At 41.3% G+C, this 22,184-nt stretch overlaps 1 protein-coding gene across 2 annotated transcripts in view; it reads left to right on the top strand.

Moving 5' to 3' along the window:
- The window catches only part of PPIL2 (peptidylprolyl isomerase like 2), a 64,414-nt gene that overhangs the window by 36,918 nt on the left and 5,312 nt on the right, over nt 1-22,184 (top strand). For both annotated transcript variants that reach the window (XM_027652017.1, XM_027652018.1), the window contains 4 exons: nt 1,662-1,751; nt 3,145-3,178; nt 11,577-11,694; nt 14,256-14,312. In XM_027652017.1, the coding sequence (XP_027507818.1) occupies nt 1,662-1,751; nt 3,145-3,178; nt 11,577-11,694; nt 14,256-14,312 (299 nt within the window). The remainder of the gene's footprint in view (nt 1-1,661; nt 1,752-3,144; nt 3,179-11,576; nt 11,695-14,255; nt 14,313-22,184) is intronic.

Raw genomic sequence — 22,184 nt, 5'->3', positions numbered from 1 at the left:
AAGGCTGTGACAATCTCCTCTGATAAAGGAAGTGTGTGCTGCACAGGTGATTCTTCAGGGGCTGAATTTTACTTGAAAGGTTAAGTACAAAGATTGTTTTAAAGCGTATGTGTTGAATTCAAAGGGAATATTTTCAAATTTACTATAAGCATTACAATGGTAGGAAAACCTCATGTTGCTTGGTATCTTGGATATAGTTACTTAAAAATTGCCCTCAGGATGCCACCAAAATACATGTCCTGAATACATGTTTCTACCCTAAAGCCATTATGGTACCGTTCCCATTTAACTCAGGAGTGAATTGTGCAGGAGATCTGAAATAATGGCTGGTGTAAGATTGTATTAGAATTTGCTTCCTTTTTCAATTATGGCCCAGCTGACAACTGTCATCTATATCTGTGTAGAGTAATTAAGAAGGAATCATTATAAAGAATTTATAATGGTAGGTAGAGTTGGTTTGGATAATTAAGAGACATTTCAGTGCAAATAAAGAGGGGTGAGAATGGTTGTGTTTCAGATGAGAAAATACAGAAAATTAAAGTTCTGTAGGGTTCCAGATGAATACTTTTATGGATTGGCTTATCAACAGATGGATTATTTCACCTGTAAATGACTGTACCCAGCCTGGTCGTGGTCTCTTTGCTCTGAAGTCACTGCAGGTTGTGTGGCTCAGTCTCAGTGTCTGGCAGCTCTCAGAGCAAGAATGGTGTCACACAGCTCTCAGACCAGCAATGGTGTCACAGCTCTCAGAGCAGGAGTGTGGGGCTTTGCTTGCCAGCACACAAGACAATAAAGGTATTTTTAAGGCCTGTAACAACTCAAATAATTTAGATGTATTCTTTTGTAAAACTGGAATAGATGTATGCTCATAATCCACAGTGGGGCTGGAAAACGTGTCCAAGTATAGAAAACAGGCTGTTTCTCTACTTGTATTTGAGCATCTGAAGGTATTTTAGTATTCATACAATTACAATGGAAGGATACTTAGGTAGACAGTTAAGTTTTTCAGAAGGTACTGTTTGAATGCCATGGCTCATAAATTCAAATAAATAACTTTAATTTGCACTGTAAAAGTGAATTAGAAGTTGGCAATATATTTAGCATAATTTCTTTTTATTTAGAGTTTTGAAAACAAGTTGTCTTTTTTAATTTTCCTGTGTTCCAGTGATTTGAATCAGTCCCATTTTTACTTCCAAGTGGTGAAGAGGACCAAATGCTTCCCTCCCAGTTAGCTTCAATATGCTCTCAGTGGAGCAGAGAAGTCAGGTTCTTTCTTACTCTGGGAAATGAGCTTTTTGTAGTGCTAGAAATTCCCCTTTGGAACAGGACTGTGATGCACTGCTGGAATTAAGTCTCTGAGTTTACCTGCTTTCACCATCATGATATCAACAGGGAGCTCCAGTTATGTGATTTACTATTCAACACTTCTTTGTGCTAATTGGAAGGTCTGGGTTTAATTTATTTAACACAGAGTGTGTCTCTCCAGTGTACTTTAAAAGAGCACATATTATAGAGATTTTCTGTAGACAGACTCCATCCTCTTCAAGTCCTGCGTGATTGTTTCTTTGTAAGGCACAAATGAAGTGATTCTTGTAAACAGCATAGTCACTAATTGATTGTCTAAAGGTCTTGCTTAATTAAAACTTCTTTTTGTCTTCCAGACTCCCCGAACATGTGAAAATTTTATCAAATTGTGCAAGAAGAACTATTATGATGGGACAATTTTTCACCGATCAATTCGGAATTTTGTGGTGAGTATTGAAAAAATCCCGTCTCATACACCCAACATGTGATGTTCTCAAAAGGCACATTTACTTATTTCAGCTTTAGGTTCTTCCACGCACGACAGCTTGAAATAGGTGTATATTAAATGTACCATCAGAACTAGGATTGTCCTGATTTACTCAGTGTGCACTTACTAGTGTTACTAACAATTGTCTCTGAGTGATGTTGTCACTTGGAGCATCACTGCATTGCTTTGGCTGTTCCAAACAAATCCTTTGGAGTCACTGCCTTGGCAAGGCTCTTGTTATCTTCCCCGAGCTGTGGGTGGGTCGTTGATGAACAGAAGGAGAGAAAGAGAGAGGGAAATGCTAATTTGGATAAGTAATACTGTGGCCTGTTGAAATCCCATTCAGATGAAACTTTAGAGAGCAGCTGAATTTCTGTTTCAGGTTGTGGTGCTCGGATACTGTCCAGTCATCCTTTCCTGAGCGTGCTCCAGCACTGGGTGCTCAGGCTTTCTTTGGGAAGGGGTTAAAGAGCACCTTGTCTTCCAGAACATTGTCTTTGGTAATGGAAGATCTCTATTTGCATAGTTACAGTCCAGGCAGTCTGGGGTATAGTAGCTGCCCTGTAAGTTCCTTTCAGAAGAATTAACAACTCGATCCTGAAGGCAGAGCACATCTTTCAGGGAACATCACTGGATGTTACATTCCATCCTGTCATCCTACAAAAAGCTTTTTTTCTTTTGACAGCACTGTATATCTCAGTTCATAGTTAAACTCACAACTAAAATTGTGCTTGTGTGCTGTTAGTGTGAAACTGGCCATGGCACACTCCCTCCACTGGCATTAGAATGTGGAATATTATTTTTGTAGATCCTGCATGTGCAGTGATTAATGCGTGTGATAAATTTTGTTGCTGAAAGATTGGTTTCACATGAGGATTTTTTCTACTGCAGACAGTGAGGAGGATACAGGAAAATACAGATTCAGATACAAAAAATATTCCATATTCTTTCATTTCTTGCCTTCCCTCATGTGGAGGGTTGGTGGCAAAATGTAAAGCCTTTTTTGTTCCAAAAGCAGTGCATCATCAGTTAAAAAGCAGGTTATGACCCAGCACATAATAGAAAGGATGATCTGGTTAACCCATTTGAGACTGGTTATTTTCCCTGTTTACCCACAAGAGACATATTATTTTTATAAAACTGTCATTCTGCTCTTGGATAAGCAACATAAGGGGCGACAGCCAGCTGATAAAAGCAGCTCCAAATAAATAGTAATGGTTTCCTTTTTGCTGACTTGTCAACATGACACAGTATAGAAGGAAGAAAATCAAGCAACATTGGCTTTTATGGTTTGTATTTAATGTCTTTCACATGAATACATATGTAACATTGATTTAATTTTAATTCTGCAGATCCAGGGAGGTGATCCTACTGGGACGGGAACAGGTAAGGTTGGCTTTGAATCAAGTAAACTGTTTTCACTGCATGTGCTGTGTTGTTACATTTATTTCCAGACAGTTTGTAGATTAAAATTCTCTAAATGCTGTTACATGGTACATTGTGTTTACTTTAAAGGAGAGGTTTTATTGATATATGTTTATGACCATGTTGACCATGTTCAGAATTTCATTTGATGAACTCTCAAGTCTAAAGCTTGGAAACTCTTCCATGCAGGATTTTTGTTGGATTTTTGCTTCCTTTTTATTTCAGAAAATAAATAAATGAAAATTATAATGATTTTACAGCTGGCCTTCCTGGTCAAAGAGCAAAGGAAGAAACACGTTCATGCAAAGTTGCTTTCAAATTCAGCATTAATGAAATACTTGAGACCTGCCTCAGAATTGGTGAATGGCCAGGTACCATCTGTTCTCCCAGCTAGTTGCCTTGTAAAGCCCAAGCTGCTCTTTTTCTAGCTTTTAAGGATCACTGTTAGTAAATTCTTCTGCTTGTTCTTCCTCCCTTAGCTGGAGATCTGGTAACAGTCATGTCAGGAATGGTCAGGAGACAGAGCAGCTGAAAGGTCCTCAGAGCATTGCCCACCACAGGAGAGATGCCTTGTAATATCTCCAGTTGCTGCTATAAATTTGCTCATTTTCCACTTTCCCCTTTTATCTCCCCACTTGTGGATGTCACCAGTGTCCCCAGCTCCTTGCCTGGTCCTGGGGGGTTCTGTGCATCTTTGTTCCAGTTCATAAATGTGTCATATGCAAGCACTGTGTTCTTCTGTGTGTGCTCACAGGTCATCTAGAAAAGCCCTTGTTGTAGCTGGTAAATACTTTAGCTCTATTTACTGTGTAAATAATATCAGTGTGAGTTGCCCAACAACTCTTCTTACAGTGTATGTGATAATCAACCTTTGCAAGATATGAGACTAGTTAAAGGTTAAGTGTTTTGATGGCAAAAGCCCATTAACAAGAATTGTTGCCATCTCTGCTTGGACTGTCAAAATAAATGCGATTTGAGGTTTTATAGGGAAAGTTTTGGTTCAAATCCCAAAAGACATAATTAGGAACCTCTTTTAAAATGAGAAATTAAGGAGGTGTCAGGAGACAGGAGAGGTTTAATAGGTTGACTCAGACACCTCTCACCCTTGCAGAGTGGAGTTCAGATCCTGCTGTGGAATCAAAATGAACTTTCTGGTGTCATTCCTGTCTCTGTTTGTGCAAATGATCAGAAGTGCTGTAAGACAGCACAATTAACAGTTGGCAGAGGACTGGCAGCACTGCTGCACTGAAGGTCAAGACTCAGCTCTACTGGCAAAGCCAGTAGGAAGTGAAATGCAAAAATCCTCCTACATATACACTTCAAAAAAAAAAAAGAAAGTCTGATGACCTCTAGTCTTTTCCATCTTGTTTTCCTCTGTGTCATTCTTAATTAAATGTGGATATATCGCAGGCGAGATGTCTTGCAAACATCTGTCAGGACTGTTAAAGTTCTAATAAAATGAACAGTGTATGCTCAAATGGACATGAGTGTTGCAAATTTTTAGAGACTGACTGCAATTATGATAGAGCCCAAACAGTACAAATGTCTTTTTTGCAACTGGATAGTTTTTATTTTTTGAAGACAGTTGAATTTTAGGTATCTTTATTTAATCACTTATCAAATATGATAATATCACAAGAAAATCTAAATGGACAGCGTGGTGAGCTGCTGGATTGCTCTTGAGCTGTCATGCCTGTGTGTTTAATACTTTCTTAAATGAAGCTGCTTAGACAGTTCACAGAGTGCAAGCAGTCTGTCAGGATTTGTTCCTGACTACCTGATAGATCCAGGGCACTTGACTGGGAGGCAGAAATTTCACTTGTGTGTGTCAAGCTGTAAGAAGGTGGCCAGACCTGAGGGCCTGTCTGACTTGATGTTCTCTCCTTGATATTGTCTCCACAAGAGCACAGCCAGAGGAAGGTGCAGCTCAGCAGCAGTGCTGGAGCCTGGCAGGTGCAGTGATGCCCTCCTGGGCTCCCCTGCTCTGAAAGGGTTGGTCCCTTGGTTTGTGCCTCGTTAATGTGATCACAGGCATTCATGTTAGGAAAGCTTTGGAGTAAAGCACTGCGATTCAGTACTTTGTACCTTTTTTACCTGGGGCCTCTATGTTATTTGCAGGATAAATTCTCTTTTTTATTTCATTTGGCAGCTGGAAAGAATTTCAGTATTTCTTCGATTCACTGTTTCTTAGAAGGAAAAAAAAAAGATGCATCTTTGAAGGCTAAAAAGACCATAAGATTTAGTGGTCTTTAGAAGTAAATAACTTGACTTCTGTAATATCAGAGAAGCATATGAGAGTAGAACAGGGCTTTCTTCCCAGATACTTCAGTTGGCAATAGGGAGGACTATGTGGAGGTTACCCTGTAAATGTCAATATTTTAAACTGTTTCTGTTAGGCCTTTTGTAGGAAGACTTCAGAAAAAACAGCATACTTTGTTTCTCCTTCCACACAGAACCCTCTACCCTAACTGATGTTCTCTGGCTAAGAGGTTTGGGATGGGTTTTTTGCCTGTTTTTTTAAAAAAAACAAAACAAAAAACAAACAAAAACCAAAACAAAAACCACAAAACAAACAAACAAACCCCCAAAAAAACAACAACAACAAAAAAAACCCCACAACACTTTTCCAAACTGATACAGGGAAGGTACGTTAAGCCTGTATATATTTTTCTTCTTCTGATTATTTAATTATTCCTGTTCATTAGTTCAGAAACTAGAACAGACTTGTTCAAGTATCTTCCCACCATTTGGTTTCTGTCATCTGACATTCATCCCATGTTCAGCAGCAGGTGTCAGGTTTATGGTTGCAGTACCCAGATGCTCAGATGATCACCTGCTCCATTGCCAGCTAAGGCCAGGACTGTTCATCTTCTGGGTGGGTTTGGACACACTCAGTACTACATGACATAAGGTTATGAGTCACACAGGCTGCAGCTGTGCTCTCAGCTCACCTGGATTAAGTGTGCTTGTGTTTTGGAAGCACTTCACAGGCAAATGCCAAGCTGGTGGTCACTGACCATCCTCTTCCATGGCTGCTCTGGCTGAACAGCCATCTCTAAGCAGCTCTGATCCCTACTTTGTTCTTTGTTATTCAGCTCCCCAGTGTCCTTTTTGAGTCTCTTTTGGGCTGTCATAAAAGTAACCATGACCCAGCAGAAGTGTGAAGGACCACTGATCCCTGGTACTGAGGAGTTGACCTTGGGATGGAGGAGGGTGGTATCCAGGAGTTGTGGTATCCAGGAGTTGAGATACCACCCTGGGAAAGGAGTGGGGAATAGTTTCACTGTAGCACAGCTGGCAGACTTGCACTGCCAGAGTAGTCAGATACACAGTTCTGACACTGATTTTGAGGACCAGGCTCGTTTTCTACAGCCTTCAACTTAATGTTTCATAAGACCACTGGGAGAAATTTTATTGTGCAGCAGCAGCTTATTTCTTTTCTAACAAAATAACCACCCATAGAGGCAGTATTCAGAGCAATAAGCTGAGTCATGGTCATTCTTTGTAATGATTTATTATTTGAAAATGAATTTTAGATTTGTGACGTATCTCTTTTCCTACCGTTCGTAACAACTAAGTGGTTGAACATTGTGAGTAATTGTAACTCATGGTCGTGCAAGTGGAGCAGCTGCTCTGTATTTTCAGTGTTCCAAATAATAGAAGAAAATTTGCATGTAGGAAAAATAGGTTTAATATCCTAACCCTTTTGTATGAAAAAGGGGAAACTATATGCAAAGCATTACATTTTCAAAGCAGCACAGGCACTTTTCAGCCCCTGTGACTTGCAGCCTGTTGGAAGGTCTCATGAATCAGCTTGTGTGTGCCTCTGTCCTTTTATGAATCCTGGAGGGCACAAAGGAGGCCTAAAACAGCTGTAAAAGTCCCAAGATAAAATACCACTGGGAAATGGGAATTGCATTTTAGTTGGCAGCAAGAGCTCCTCTGAAATGTCAGTAGCAAAGGGCTGTGGACGAACTCAGTCAGTGCAATGTGATGTCCTAACAAAGCAAGTTCCTAAACTGTGTCAGTTGTAGAACCCCTTTTCATGCCTGATTGAAGCTCAGCAAATGGGCAAGAGCAAGCCTTTTTTATCTAGAAAATACTCCTTTTACGTTGCAGCCCCTCTGCAAAGCCTGTCACAGGTATGTGAGGTTCAGAGTACCATGTCCTCTGAGCTGAGAGGAGAGAAGCACTTGCTGCCTGAGCTGAGGCTTTCATATTTGCAAAATGATTCCAGAATCTCACTTGGAAAGCTCTACAGAAGTGTCAGATGTTATTATGTACCTCGTTGTTCCAAATGACAAGAAGAAAATTACAGAAAGTAAGCCATCATTTTTGTGAATCAGAGCCCTCCCACTTCCTTACCACTGCTTAGCAATTTTTATGCCAGAAAAAGGAAGGATTTATTTAAAAGCACAACTGTCATGAATGATGATTCCCAACCCACACCTGGCTTTTGGAATGCTACATTTCTGAAGCTTTAGGTGCATCTCTCAGCTTTTTGCAACAAAGTTGTACAAATTCTGTGATTTTACCTCATAAAATTTTTGAAAATTCCTTTAGTAGAAACAAAAACTACCAAAGAGTAATCTGGTTTAGTTCAAAAGATAGTCTGAAAATGTGGCTTTTTTCTAGAGAGTGGCTTAATGTGTGATTGCTTCAGATGTCAGTTCACATCTGTTCACCTGTTCACTGTCAGCACAAGATGCAGCTACGAGACTGAATAACCAACCACACTTCAGCACAAGCTATTTTAGGTACATTAAGTATATTAAGTACAAGTATCTTGCCACTCTGGATAGCCACGGAAATTATTAATATTTTTTAAGAGTTGTGTGGTCTGTCTTGTTTCATCTCTGTGTGAGAATGAGTTAAACGCCTCTTTAATTTAAGAGAAGGGTTTTTTTAGTGAAAAACGTGTGGAATTGTCTCCCAACTTCCTTCAGATTTGAACCTGGGGTATCTGAGTAGGCATGTGATTTTTGTTCTACTGAATTGTACAAAACCTCTTTCTGGTTCCCGAAGACTTTGACGTTAAACACGTTAAATGCTGTTGAAGGCCACTGTGTTTCTGTGGCTGATCCCAAGCACATTTCCAGTTTTGTGCACACAGGAGATCCCTGTGGGGGGGTGTAAGTACTCCTAGCACTAATCCAGCCAGTGGCAGTACCTGTTGGGGCCATGGCTGCTGCCATGGGAACTCCTCTGATCTTCGGCACAGAAGCCCCCTGAATTTTTTTCCAGTACTTTTTGTAATAGGATCTCAGAAACATTTGCAAGTCCAGTGGGCACCACGTGCCCAGCAGATAATCTTATCAGGAGTAAGCTGAGAGGAAGGTGAGGTGAGGGGCAGTGCTGCCAGCTGGGAATCCAACACCCAGAGGAAATTCTTGTTTTCTGTGGGCTTTGCTTGTAGGTGCTACCTCAGCGTTGGGCTGAGGGGTTTGCTGTGTCCTGACTCTGTGTCTACTCAGCAGTGATCTGGGTGTGCTCGGAGGAAGATTTGGGGAATATAAGGAGGAGCCTCCTCTCTTTCTGGCACATACTGGGAGTGTAACATGAGAGGGCAGGAGCCAGATACTGCAATGCTCCCACCTCCCCTGTCTGCATCCATCCTGCTTTCAGGAAACTAAGAAAATGGCACAGCCACACCTCCCAACTGTGTTGAGATTAAACGCAGTCAAATCTGCTAGATACTTCCCAACACCTCATAAATATTATTATTAGGTTTGGAGACTGTGAGTGATTTTCCCAAGGTTACACTGAGATCTAAAATGTAAGAATGTGAAACCCCTGTTGCAGCCCCCCTAGCTGAGCATTAGGCACTGTGCTGCCATGGCACTAGACTGATGAGGGGTCTGCACTTAATCTTCACAGGGAAAGTAATGCTGGGTTTCAGTAAGTAAAAAAATACATGTGTGCAACTTGCCATCTTCTGGCTTGCTCGGTCTAGTCCTGCTTCAAGCAGATACTTGAAGCCTGGAACAATTCCAGAGGTTAGCAGGAGTTTGACAAAAAGCATGTTCAGTGTATTTGGGATTTTCCTTTTTTTTTTCTTTAAAAAAAAAAGAAAATCCCGAAGTATTCTCCTTAAATAAAAAAGAAGTATTCTCTTTAAATTATTAAAAAACCTGAAACAAACCAACAACAAAATCCCCAGGCCATGCCTGCACTGCTGTCTGAGTGCCTTTGCAGTGTCTCCACCACCCTTTGCCAGTCTGTGCTGCCTGGTCTCCACAGACACTTCAGCTCTGTCCTTCAGAGGACGTCTGGCCTCTTAGGCACATTCTGCACAGGCCGTTCCCTGTTCTTGCTGGAGCTCCTGGGCAGTCAGAATTAGCTTAGCAAACAGCTGTATGGCAGACAGAGAGGGAAGCAGGGGCTGGATCTCATGCTGTAACTATCTGCTAAAATATTAGCCCTTACCTGCAGAGAACTGGGATGCACCAAAGTTAGCCTTCACACACATGAGATAAATTCTGACCTGCAGTGCATGATCCAAAATGAAATTATACAAAAATAAATATTCCGAAACCTAAAGATCATGGCTCATTACTCCTGTCTGCAGGCTCTTGGGTCTGGTTGGTTGTTGTGCCAGAAAGAGAGAGAGTCTCTGTCATTCACAATTTTTCTCTTTCCTTTTGAATTATTTTTCTGACTGGTGAAGGCTTTAGGCCTGATTCCACTCTTTTTCAGCAGGCTGACAAAGCTGTAATTCCAGCATGGAATTACATTCCCTGCATACTGGAAGCATTTGAAGGGTGAAGTGGACTCAGAGGTTTGGCCAATTGCTGCTGTGTCCCATCTCAACAGGCTGTGCTCATGTCCTGTTTCCTCTGAAAACTTCAGCCCAAACTCCTCTAGAGCTGACTGCAGCTGGACCATGTGCTTGTCATCCACTACTGGAAAAGATTGGCATATGGGATCAAGCTGATATAATTTAGCTGATCTTAAAATATTCAATAGCCAAGGGTTGTGGAAGTAATCACTCCTCTACTCCTGATTACAGAAAATCCCTACAGGGTTTGTCCCCTTTTGCCACCTCTTGTCAAGCTGCAGAGCAGGCAACACTCAACTCTATTAATAAATCTTTTGAACATGATTAATTGGGTTTTTAAGCGGGTCAGTTTCTTCCTAAATTTCTCACTCATTCAGTTCCACTCTCAGCTGTCCAAATCTGATGCCTTGTTTTCATGGTATCATCTGAAACTCTTTTCTCATTTAATACACTCTTGTGATTTTTTTGGATGAGGTTTTCAGTAGGAGGCTGTTCCCTTCCTTGGTTTTATTTGCTCTTGCCTGTGCAGCCGTGTCATCAAACTGCTTCTGTGTGTTCCATGTGCAAATGGCCATTGAGCACCACAGATCCTTTACTGACCTCCTGCTGCACCAGTGATACACTTACTCCAGAGGATTCTTGAGCCTGTTTTGCAGATGGACCAGTCATGCTGTCTGTTTGGATAGTTTTGTTTGTTTTATTTTTAATACTGTCCTAAGGTGAAATATTTTTCATGGTTTGTCAAACAGGATTATGGATTTGACTGTAAAACTATGACTCATCTCAGCCTTCGTTTTTCTTATTAAGAATGATCCTGGTGGAAAGTGCAAATGAAAATGTCAGATCTGTCATAAATAATGTAAAAATGACAGCCAGGGGGAGAGCTCTGCCAGACCCTCTTTCTGTCCACAGTCACAGAAAAGAAATCAGTTTTGGAGGGCTGCAAGTGGGGTTTGTGCAGTTTTGTCATCCTTTTGACTTCATTGCATTTAAGTGCTCACATCATCCAGGTATCTAGTCCAAATATCTAATTTATGCCTGTTATTTTGGAGGACCATGTGTCATCATTCCTGATTGTTTAGCTGGAAGTTAAACATTTGAGCTTATAACTCCTATGCTTAGTTGATTCTATGAATGCATTTCATCTCCCTGATATTTTATTTCTGGAAGCAATGCTATATCCAGGGTGCAATTAAACTAGTAATTCTTTGCTCTGTGTTTTGTCAGAAAGCCAATTTTAAAGATTTAATGTCTTAAAGGAGAAAAACGATGGTGGACCAGCAGTAAAAAATGAAATCCTTGACAGTTCTTCAGCACAGGACACATAAGGCTGTTGATAAGCAGTGTGCTCTGCTGCAGCTGATAGTGTGAGGGCACAGAATTTTGTTGCCAGTTGCAAACATCAGATTTCAAGGTTGAGCTCAAATACTGGCCTAGTGATAGGGGTGAGGTAACAGTGGATGACACAGGTAGTGATCCAGGTGCTGGAAACCTTGAGTTTAATATCAGTGCCTGTCACAAAACACAGTGGGGAACTAATGAAAACAAACATTATTCTTCTGTCGTCTTTTCTCTTTTAAGGAGGAGAATCTTACTGGGGAAAACCTTTCAAAGATGAATTCAAGCCCAATTTGTCCCACACAGGACGTGGTGTTCTTAGTATGGCAAATTCAGGACCCAACACAAACAAATCACAGTTGTAAGTAGTAACTTGCTTTTTATGCTTTATTGTTTCCCTCTGGACATTGTGTCTTACTCTGTTAAGAAAACAAATGACATTTTATGAGCTACTCTTTAAAATTCAGTCAAGTGAAATATTCTGTCGGGTGCTGCATGTTCCAGTCAGGGCTACAGCTGCTCTTACCAATCTAAGAGCAAAGTGAAGCATGGCAATAAGACCCAGAGATTTATTATATCATCAGTAATTTGTCTTTTCTGGTTTTATGATTTGAAGTTTTTGTTTGTTTTTGTCAGTGTCCCCCCAGTGTTACCCCTGTAAGATCATACCTATTCACTGTTTAAATTTAACCCTGTATTGAACTTTTTGAAAGGGCTTAGTGAAATGAAACGTACACTCTATGAAAATGTTACTTCTCTTTAGTCACCTGATAAAGAACAGTTCTGCTCTTTTGAAATGTTTAAACCCAGACATGGCAAAGTGCACGATCTGGGATTGATAATAACTTGTTTTTCAATGTACAAAAGCAGAATGAGGACTAAAATGAGGAAAAACTGCATAAAAAAGCAGAAAGTAACACCAAGGAAATGTAAAGATGCTGAAGCTGTAATAGCCTTGTTTGTGTGTAACATTAATGTGGATGTTTGCCTGCCATCCTTTGAAAATGTCTCTTTGAGCCAGATATTTATTGGTTGCTTCAAAGTTGTTCTTTTATCAGGAGCAGCAGGAGAGTGAGAGAGAGTGTGTGTGTGTGTGTGTGTGTGTGTGTGTGTGTGTGTGTGTACAATACTGTGTCTTGGGACTGAGGAGGAAGGGAGGGGGTTCTTGGTGTTGTGGTCTTCATGATACTAAATGTTATTATGGCTTATAAACTCTGCAGCAGTGTGGTTTGCTTTAATTCAACACAAGTGCTTGTCTCAGGGCCTTTAATAGGCTTACTTGCATTCTTAAGGCTAAGCACGTGTTGGGCAGTTTGCAGGATCAAGTTGCTGTACAACTTATTTTGGATTTGAATGTTGTTGCCAGCACTCAGGTGCTAAATTATGGGAGAGCAGAGACTTATTTCTTCTTTTCTTTAGAAAAAAAAAAAAGAAAAAAAAAGAAAGAAGCAGGGATTCTAGAAACAGAAGTTACAGAGATCACGAGTGATGTGCCATATTGAGTCACATTTGCTGCTGTAAATGTGATTGTATGTTCTCCTAAAATTTGCAAATGTAATATGAAATTCCTTTATATGTAAGTCCTTAAGAGACTCCAGCTGCCCATATTTATAAAGCTTCCTGGGCATCACTGAGACGCTTCTGTCAAATGCTGTGGCCTTGGGAACTGCTGAATAGCTTTCCCCATAGGTGACAGGCAGTGCAGGACAGAGGGAGCTGTGTCCCCTCTGCAAGGTGATGCTTCAATAATGCTCAGGACTTCTCCTCTGGGGTCATCCCAAATTAATTCTGTTATCCTTAATTTTATTTTGACTGGCAGTAATGAATTAGAAGCTTTCTCTATATATTTGCTACTGCTCAGATTTCTTTTTATTACAATGCTACATAACTGACCACATGATGATTTTAAGTATTGGATATCCAGGAATAAAGTGGTGCCCTGTGCAGGAGTTTGCATCCTGTACAGCATCTCAGTGCTTTCCTCCATGTCTTAATAGATTGTCTGGCACATTACAGCCCCTCCTATTTGCAATCATATAACTTCCTGAGGCAGTTGCTTATATGGAAAAGTGTTTTTGGAATGCTTATATATTTTTAGCTGTCTCTTATGTGGTGCAACAGATGGGGACAGGGAGGAGAGCCAGCACTGCATGTCCAGCCAAGACGGGCCATTGTGGTCTGCAGAGCTCAGTGTGGAAACCTCTGTCTCACACACTTGTAGGCCAAGTTTTCCAAAGAAGCATCAAGCTTTAGAGAGAGGTTTTAGTAGTAAAGATTGCTTTGGATTTGTATTTTAGTTCCCATGATAAAGTCTAAGAATACAGCCCCCAAAAGTCCAGTTAGTTAAAAATCCAAGCTTTACAGGTTTTCATTACTTTGGACACTTTGGAGTATTATTCTGGGGTATTTGTGTCTGAAGCACAAGTTTGCTCTTTGTCCAGAGGAGAAGTGGATCACCAACAAGCCAAATGAAGGGAAGAGAAACACCAAAAGTAAATATCAAAAAAAATAAAAATTTCCACTGGCAGAGACTGTTGTGCCATGTAACTGTGTCTGCTGGATCCAAGTCCCTGTCGTGCATGTCTCCCTGCCTTGCATGAGCTTCCCAGAGCCTGCAGGGCCAAGGAGGCAGATGCTCAGATTAGTCTTGGACTTGGTGCAAGGCCCCATGGTTGGAATATTCTTTAGGGATAAAGGTGTAAAAGTGAGAAGTCAAAACTCAGGAAATCCAGGATGAAACCCCCAAAACTGAGGAGTTAAAGGATGTTTTGTCAGTGGGGCTCCCAGAGAGGAGCCAGAGAGGGAAGTGGGCTTGTTTTTCTCCAAGAACTTTTCCATAAACTTCCTGTTTTTAAGCATTCCTGGCTGTTGTTGAGGGTCAGTGGGACAATATGGTAACTGTTATGTCTTTATTCTTTCCAGCTTCATCACATTCCGCTCTTGTGCGTATCTGGACAAGAAGCACACAGTTTTTGGAAGGTAAGTGAAGGATATGGGCAGCAGTACAGCAGATGTGCTCTCCTGTGTGTCTGAAGCCTAAGGAGCAGAATCTGGTGACTCTTGTAATTGAACTGGAGCCAAATCCTAGCTCACAGTGCAGTTCTTCTGGGCACGAGTAGGTGGCCAACATGGCATCAGTACCAGTCATCAGACCCTGCCTTTTTTCCTCCTTCCATCACTGTAAGTTGCCTTACTTCCCTGGAGGGTGGCCCTCCAGGAGTCATGAACACAGGAATGAACCATATTAATATTTGTGCATGGTAATTGCTGGGACACAGGAGATTACCTCTTCAATACTGCTTCATCCTCTTATAGGCCATCAACTGGAAAATTAGTCATGACAGGACTGCTCTTCATCATGGCATAGAACATAGAGCTTCTGCATAGATTAGGTCTTTTGGTCCATTTTGTTCTTTTTTGTCCTTTTCTTTTATTCCTGACAGTTCTCATTGGTATAAAATCTGTATGTGTGTATATGTACATACATATGTGTTTATGTACATAAAGATATTACCAATGCCCAAACAGTGAGGGAACTTCATTCCTTATAAAGAAGTCTCTTCTGAAAGTCTTTTCCAGTGAAGCCTTCACATGAGGGCAGAGTTTGTTCTTTGCTTACTCTGCTGAGGGTACCTGGTATTTACCAAGCCAAGCACAGTGCTCTAAAGCATCCCCAGGAATGGGAGGAGGGGGAATGTTGCTGACCTGCTGCATTGGTAGTTCCTGAGAATCTTACAGTCTTTTTAAACGGAGATCTGCTTTGTTATTCTTTTCACAGTTTTATCCGTTTGGAAGTCAGCAATTGAAAATAAAACCATGTGCTGTTTACTTTGATTGGATGTCATGCAATTGTGCTGTACAGTGACAGTGATATATATAATCCCATCTTCCCTGCCTGCAAGTTCTTGAGGCAGAAAATGCTTCATTGCAGTGGCACTTTGTTTTAGTGCTGTTAGTTCCAATACTGATTCTTCAGTAATTGCACCCTTGAAAATTTATTTCTTTTTTTCTTTCTCAGGTGTGTCCTAGAAAAATTCAAAGTTCCCTTGTCATTTGGTGAAAGCAAATAAATAAGGCAAATGCCAACACTAAAAGCTGAGAGCCAGTATATTCTTGGAGGAGTTACCTTACCTAGATCTTGAGACTATTTCACTTAAGCTGCACTTTGAGTCCACCTTGCAAAAATCCCTTCAAATCCCATGCAGTAATGCTGTTAACCTGAGCTGGCCACCTCATCAAATAGTATTTGGGTTAGGACAGCTCAGCTGAAAAGGTGCCTGTTCTTAGTTCTGGATGCAGCCTGGCTTCAGGGAGCACACTGGATAGTCCTGCAGTGTCTTTGCTGTGTTTCCCCAGGGCTCCATTTTTCCCCTAATTCACCAGGAAGGAATCTGGGGAGCAGCTGAGCTCCCTGTGGTGCAGGGAGGGTGCTCCCAAAAGCCTTTGCACTGGCTGATACCTCAAGTACCTTATGAGCAAAATAGCTCAGATGGTGTTTCACACTGTACGTTACCCTTTGGAGAGGAATTACTTCAATCCAAGTAAATCTGGTTAAATGTCTATAGCAGAGATTTTTGCAGTTTTAACAAAGACTGTCTTAATTTGTGAATTGTCTTTGTTACTGCAGAAATCTGAGCTTAGATACCAGAATAAAGAAGTGGTGCTGCTTTCTCAGCACTGCAAATATTTTTAGCTGAAATATAATGGAAAAACTTTATAAAAAATGTTGGTTTGGAATCACATTTGGCTTCCTGCATGAAAACTGGGTGACATCTTCCTATGAACACAGAGCAGGTGAATTTTACTCTGGTCTCACTTGCACGTAAATAAAGATTAATTCAAAGAATGTAAAAAATGAAGATACTGGGATATATGTATTCCAATCACTCTATATTAATCTACAAATTGAATTCTTGAATAATCAATTTTACCTAAAAATGTAATATAAAAGGTTGATGTGTGTAGCTTTTAAGATCTATATTCTGTCATCAAAATCCTTCAGCTGTTTTTACCTGCATTGTTTTGAAAAGCCATAGAAGAAGATGCCAGAGATTGTACCTCTAGTGAAACTTCAGTTTGCTATTTTAGATCCTGGGTGATTCTGGGATTTGGTGACTGTATCCGGTCTTAGACTGTATAGCACAATAATAATGTCTGGGAAGCATATCTAGAAATAATATCTAGGTTTAAGAACAGAATGAACCCATGAAATCAGGATTCTTTGTTTCCATCAATGTTAAATTGGATTGTCTTGATTGGATGCTTACTGGCCTGTTGTGACTTTCATATAGATTTGAGGATTACTTATTTCAGTTAATATAAAAACCTAAATACTCTGATCTGACCTGTACCCTCAGCTATTCCTGTGTGGCTCTGGTTCCTGTTAATGTCACATAGGTATCTTGGAGAGCACAATTTGATCTGTTTGTAATTTGTATAGAACTTTTCAGCAGGTTTTCCATACTTCAGAGTACAAAAAAGAATGAAAGAGCAACCACTCCCCACTCCTTTCTTTGTTTTTTTTTGATCCTGTGTGGGATGGAACACTGATGGTTTCTTCTCTGGAGCTGTATCTTATTCGTGTCCCCACTGGTTTGAAACACAATTTTTGCATGGGGGCAGATATTACTGTTGGAGGTTTGGCTGTTGTTTGGAAAACACCTCAGGTGTGGGCAGTGGGGCTGTGAGAGGGGGTGTATCTGGCTTGGGGCAGGGGGATTTTCGAGTCTCAGGAGAAGGGGGCAGCTGGAGGACAGGGCAGGCATCGTGTCATGGCTGTGCTGCTCACCATGGCAGTGATGAGGATGGGTGTACTGAAAAGAAAGGAGATAATCTGGTGTGGATGGGGAGCAAAAACAAAGGCAGAATGTAAGAAGAATGCCTTCCCTTGGAGGCTGCATGGATTTCCTGCTCCAGCAGAGCTGCCTAGATTAAATTAGTAATTACCATTTCTAGTAATTACTATTTCTCCTGACTTAGAGAATGATGTAAAATTAACATGAAAACTAACTGGTGGTGTTTCTGGGCTTCTAGCTTGCTGGTAAGAGGTTTAATTAAGAAATTCAAATCATGTAAACCAACCAACATGCATTTGCTCTGCACAGAGTGGATGAGAAGCGTTTACAGGGGCCGAACTGCTGCATGGGGAGGATCCTGCCTGCTGCTGCCCTGGGCTCTGGGGGGGCTCCTTCTTACCCTTGCCTTGCTACAAGCAGGAGTTCAGCTGTGCTGTGATCTGCATGAGCTACAGGAACATTACAACCAACGTTACAGGCTCAGATTCCTGTCTGCTATGCTTCATGCAATTTAGATGCAAGCACATCCCATCCATGTTGTTAGTATGTTTTCTGTTTTTCCAATGTCCTGCAGCTTCTGTGGATCAGAGACCTGCTACATTTACCCTTTATAAGCAGACTTAGAAACAATCTCTGTCCCTGAGAGCTGTGTAAGTAGAAAAGAGACTGCATATAGATACAGGGAAGTTGTGACAATGACCCATTTCAGTCTACCTTCCACCAACAGTTTACACTTTTTTCAGAAAAAGAAACCCTCAGGAAAAAGTTAAATTGCTTTGTGGATGTTTTTTGGGAACCTGCTCCAAAGCTGAAGAGACACATTAAAAAGTGCATGTTTCAAATAATAGTGGAAGGTGTTCAACAGGAGGAGAAAAATGCTTTTGGAATTTTGGGTGAGATTTAGGACAAGCAGAGCACGGTGGACTTGAAAATGAGGTCAAATTGGAGGCATCAGTCAGTAGCTGACATTCACTCAGCTTAGTCTTCTCTTTTCTTCCCTTCTCCCTTTGCCAGATGCTTTTGTGGAAGTGAGTTCTTCCCTTGGATCAGTATCAGTCTGTATTAAGTATTCCTTAACCTCCTTAATGCTTTGTACTGCCATTCTGTAGAATGGGGTAGTGAAAGTAACTCTTGTCCTCTAAAGTAATTATCTCCATAAAACAACTGCCAGGCATTATTCAGTTAGCCGGGTAGGGTTAAATAACAGTATCTGGTTCCACTTGCAACATTCCCTCTATGGTTTGAATCAGTGAATCCCAATGGCTTCAAAAGCTGGAAAACTCATGTTCTTCTTGCTCTTCTGCTTTAGTACAACTGAAGAGTGGAGAAATTGTGTGACAGCAGAAGAGCTGATTCTGTGTAGGGAGCCTGACCTAATTTTGCCCTGCAGAGTCTGCTCCCCAGACACTAGGATAGGAGGGAAGAGCAAGGTGAGAAAAGAAGCCAGGCCTCCTTTGGAAGCTGTGGCTGTGGTCTCCTGCAGCACACCAGGACTGGGCTGTTGGAGCTGCATGAGGGCTGCTGTCATTGTCTCTGGAGAGGGACCTGTGCCAAAGCAGGGAAGTCCTTGTGTGCCAGATTCTTCTGTTGAGTCTAGTTTCAAAAAGATTTTTCCAAGTTGTTTGATTTTTTCAGCACCCTTAATTACCACGTCTCACCTGCTAGATTAAGCCCTTATGAGAGATGGAGATATTTTGGCTGTTGCACGTCGGAATTGCACCCTCCACTGCAGATTGAGTGTGTGCATAGAAGACATTTTGTCCTGGTTGTACGTGTTTGTGCATGTATGTACTGTTCTCTGTGTGTGTATATAAATATATGTTCTCCTTTTTATAAAAATAACCCTAAGGGCAGAATGTGTTTACACATACAGCAATGTTTCTTTCTGGTTTCTGTTTCTAGTTCAAAGCACTTTTTTAAATAGTCCAGACATTGTTGTTGTATCATCCTCTGACCAGGAAACTATCATCCTGGACTGCTGCCATCCCCAGCACTGCATAAGGCTTGATTCCTATAATTCTTTTCTAAACAGAAGTAAGTCCCCATGTGAATGTCTCTGAGAGCATGAGGGAGATGCACTCCTCTCTGGGGGCAGCATTGGCTGGTGTCCAGTGAGACCTTCCCTGGCACGTTGCACATGGGCAGAGCTTGCTCCAGATATTCCACCTAGACGTCGTGCAAAGACATTGGTGGTGGTTATGAAGCAAGGTTACCAGGTTACATAAAGGAGCCTTAACAGGAAGGAAGATTTTAATAACATATCTAAATGTGAAATGCAAAGATATCCAGTGCTAACTTACCCAGTTTTCAAGAAAACAGAATTGCACGATTAAGGGCAAATTTTTGTTTTCATTCCTATGCTAACAGAAAAAAACCCTAAATGTGCCTACCTTGTCATTCATGCTTAGATGTAATGCAACATTTATCAAGCTCCTCTAAAAATACAAGCTGTCTCAGGGATGCTGAGCTAAATATATAGTTGAGATCATCCTTTCTCTGTTCAATGTCTCCTGGAAGCACACAGCAAACTCTCGGTGTCACTGGTTGTTCTAATGTAAATGGTGTCTTGAAGGTGTTACCCTTTCCCCTGTAGCATGTCATCTGAACATCTGTTTAAACCTCACTTAGTCAATGTAGAACAAACCACGTGTGGCACCTTATAAAAGGAATAGAGCCAGAAGCAGGGGAAAACACTAAATTTGTTTCTGCCTTCTCCCTTCCCTGCTGGCTCCCAGCTTGGCAGAAATGACACTGCACGAGACAGGTCAGCACAGGGACCTGTCACTGTCTGTGTCACACGTTTAGCACTTGAAAAGACTATAAAAGGATATTAGCTGGACTTCTGGAGTCTGCATTTTCTTTTATTGAAAATGATGTATAGAGTTCTTTGAATATTAGAATAATATTAAGTAATGGCTCTCTCTTTAGCGGTTTGGGGTTTTTTTAACGTTTTTATGTACTGATCTAATGTTTTTTTCTACATATAACTTGTATGGGCTTTTTTCTTGGCAAGATGTCCAAGAGCTTTTCTTCTTACACTCAAAGTATGTGTTGTGGGACAGGCAAAGAATCCCCAAAACTTCTTTAGTGTGTTTGTTTCCTCATTCTGTGAGGAGCAGTTGCTGTAAGTGATGCCAGTGCAGGGGCTTTGACACATTGCATCTCATCAAACTGATTTTAGTGCTGCAATGTAACATCATGAGATTTGACAACAACAACATGTAACATTTCAAGAGCTTGCATGTACATTGTCTCTCTGCTTAGATCAGAGGAAAGCTTGGAAAAGCCTTTACAGTTTGAGGCCTTAAGTTGAAATACTCAATTTTTTTGCATCCACCTATGACTGCCTTGGTTAGTGTGTAGTTCAGTTTTACAGGATGGGTCATGTTTGCTGTCAGATCTTGTATTTTTTGGATATTAATTGTTAGTGATGAAACACCAGCTTGATCCTGACAAAGCTCCCAAGTGCTCCCTGAACAAAAGTGACTAGTAGATTATTTCCAGTGCCTCTGGTCAGAGCTCTCTCCTCTCAGCTGGTGGTTTGTATTCAAAGCAGGTTTTATTTTTTATTGGTATTATGGCAGTGTCTAAAGACATTAACCTATACTGAGAGCTGATTGTGCTGACACTAGTACACATAGAGATACAATCTATGCAAAATGTTGGAGAATGCAGGGGTGTAAAAAAAAAAAAAGCAATTTTCCGTTTGTGAGACAAGAAGTGAAGAAGGAAAGAGAATGATGTGCTCTGCAGGCCTAACAACTTTGTCTTATTCCCCCGTAGCCCTTTACAATCACATCAAAATAGACTGTTTAGGTCATTTACTGATGACCTGTGAATGCCATGTCTATCACAACCTTTTAAAACATACAAGTGACAAAATATTCCCAATAAATTTTAATTAGCATAGAGACTGAAAATCTAGGAACATCACCAAAATGCATTAGTCCTACTGTTGTGGGAGGTCTAGCTATGGGCTAAGGGATTACTCAGTTGAGATTGCCAGTGCATAGCTGATGTGGCCATTTCAAATTATCAGAACCTAATTAAATGAAAACATATGGGCAGATAATGAGTAGAGCTGTTGGCTAGAAAATCCTCCAATATTAAATCAGAAGTTTCCTTTGGGGCAGTTAAAATACAGTGAATATGTCTTAGGCTGGGTGTTAATCACCAGTGTTATAAGTGAATCTGATATGGGCCTGGAGGGAGATTTTAAAATTGAGTTTTTGTTATGAACTTTCCAAAGTTCATGCAGGGTCTTCAAGCCCTGTGCAGCCTCTCCCAGTGTGCTCCCTCCAGTCACAGAAGATTGAGGCTGTTCTAGCCTGCATACATGGTTTTTAATTGCTCTCAGAAGCCACAGCCTGAGTGCAGCACATCAGCAGCCCCTGGGGAGTGAGGCTGGAGCAGCACTGAACGTGACCAAGGACAGCTGTGCTGGGGAGGGTGCTGAGGAATCCTCTCTGACCTGCCTGGGGTCATCCTCTGTGATGGGCTCTGTCTTTTTGGGTGTGTTTAGTGCCCGTCCCAGCCCATGGGGTGGCAGTGGGGGCAGTGGGGAGTGGGGTAAAGGTGTATTTCTCCAGGGATCAGGTGAGACTGTGGCAGGTGAGAGCTGGGGGCTTCTCCTGGTGCTGGCTGGGCAGATGCCATGCCAAGATGGGCAGGGCTGTGAAACACCTGTGGGAGTGAGATAGCTTGGTACAACTGTACAAAGATGACTGTGAATACAGTGTGTGTTTTGGTTGAGGCAGTGCTTATTTCTTTGATATGAAAGCAGAGTTAGGCAATAAAACACTACATATTCCACCAGTTTGATTTCTTTTCCCCCACCAGTTACATTTAATTTGATTTTCCTCCATTTCATCTGCCCAGCCCTTGACAGCCTACCTGCACTGGTGCTGGAGTCCCAGTAATCCCAGTAAACCCAGCAATCAGGCCTTAAAAGAGCTGCCCCCTGTGAAGGCTGGAGGATTGCCCTGTCCACGGGCCCTTGGTGGCTGGTTCCTGTCCTCACTGCTGAGCTCCCCTGTTCTCACTGCTGAGCTCCCCT

The sequence above is a fragment of the Corapipo altera genome, unplaced genomic scaffold (assembly GCF_003945725.1).
Source record: "Corapipo altera isolate COAL_440 unplaced genomic scaffold, ASM394572v1 67, whole genome shotgun sequence".
Lineage (NCBI taxonomy): Eukaryota > Metazoa > Chordata > Aves > Passeriformes > Pipridae > Corapipo > Corapipo altera.
The sequence above is the reverse complement of the archived record's forward strand: the minus strand, read 5'-3'. Positions and strand labels throughout refer to the sequence as shown.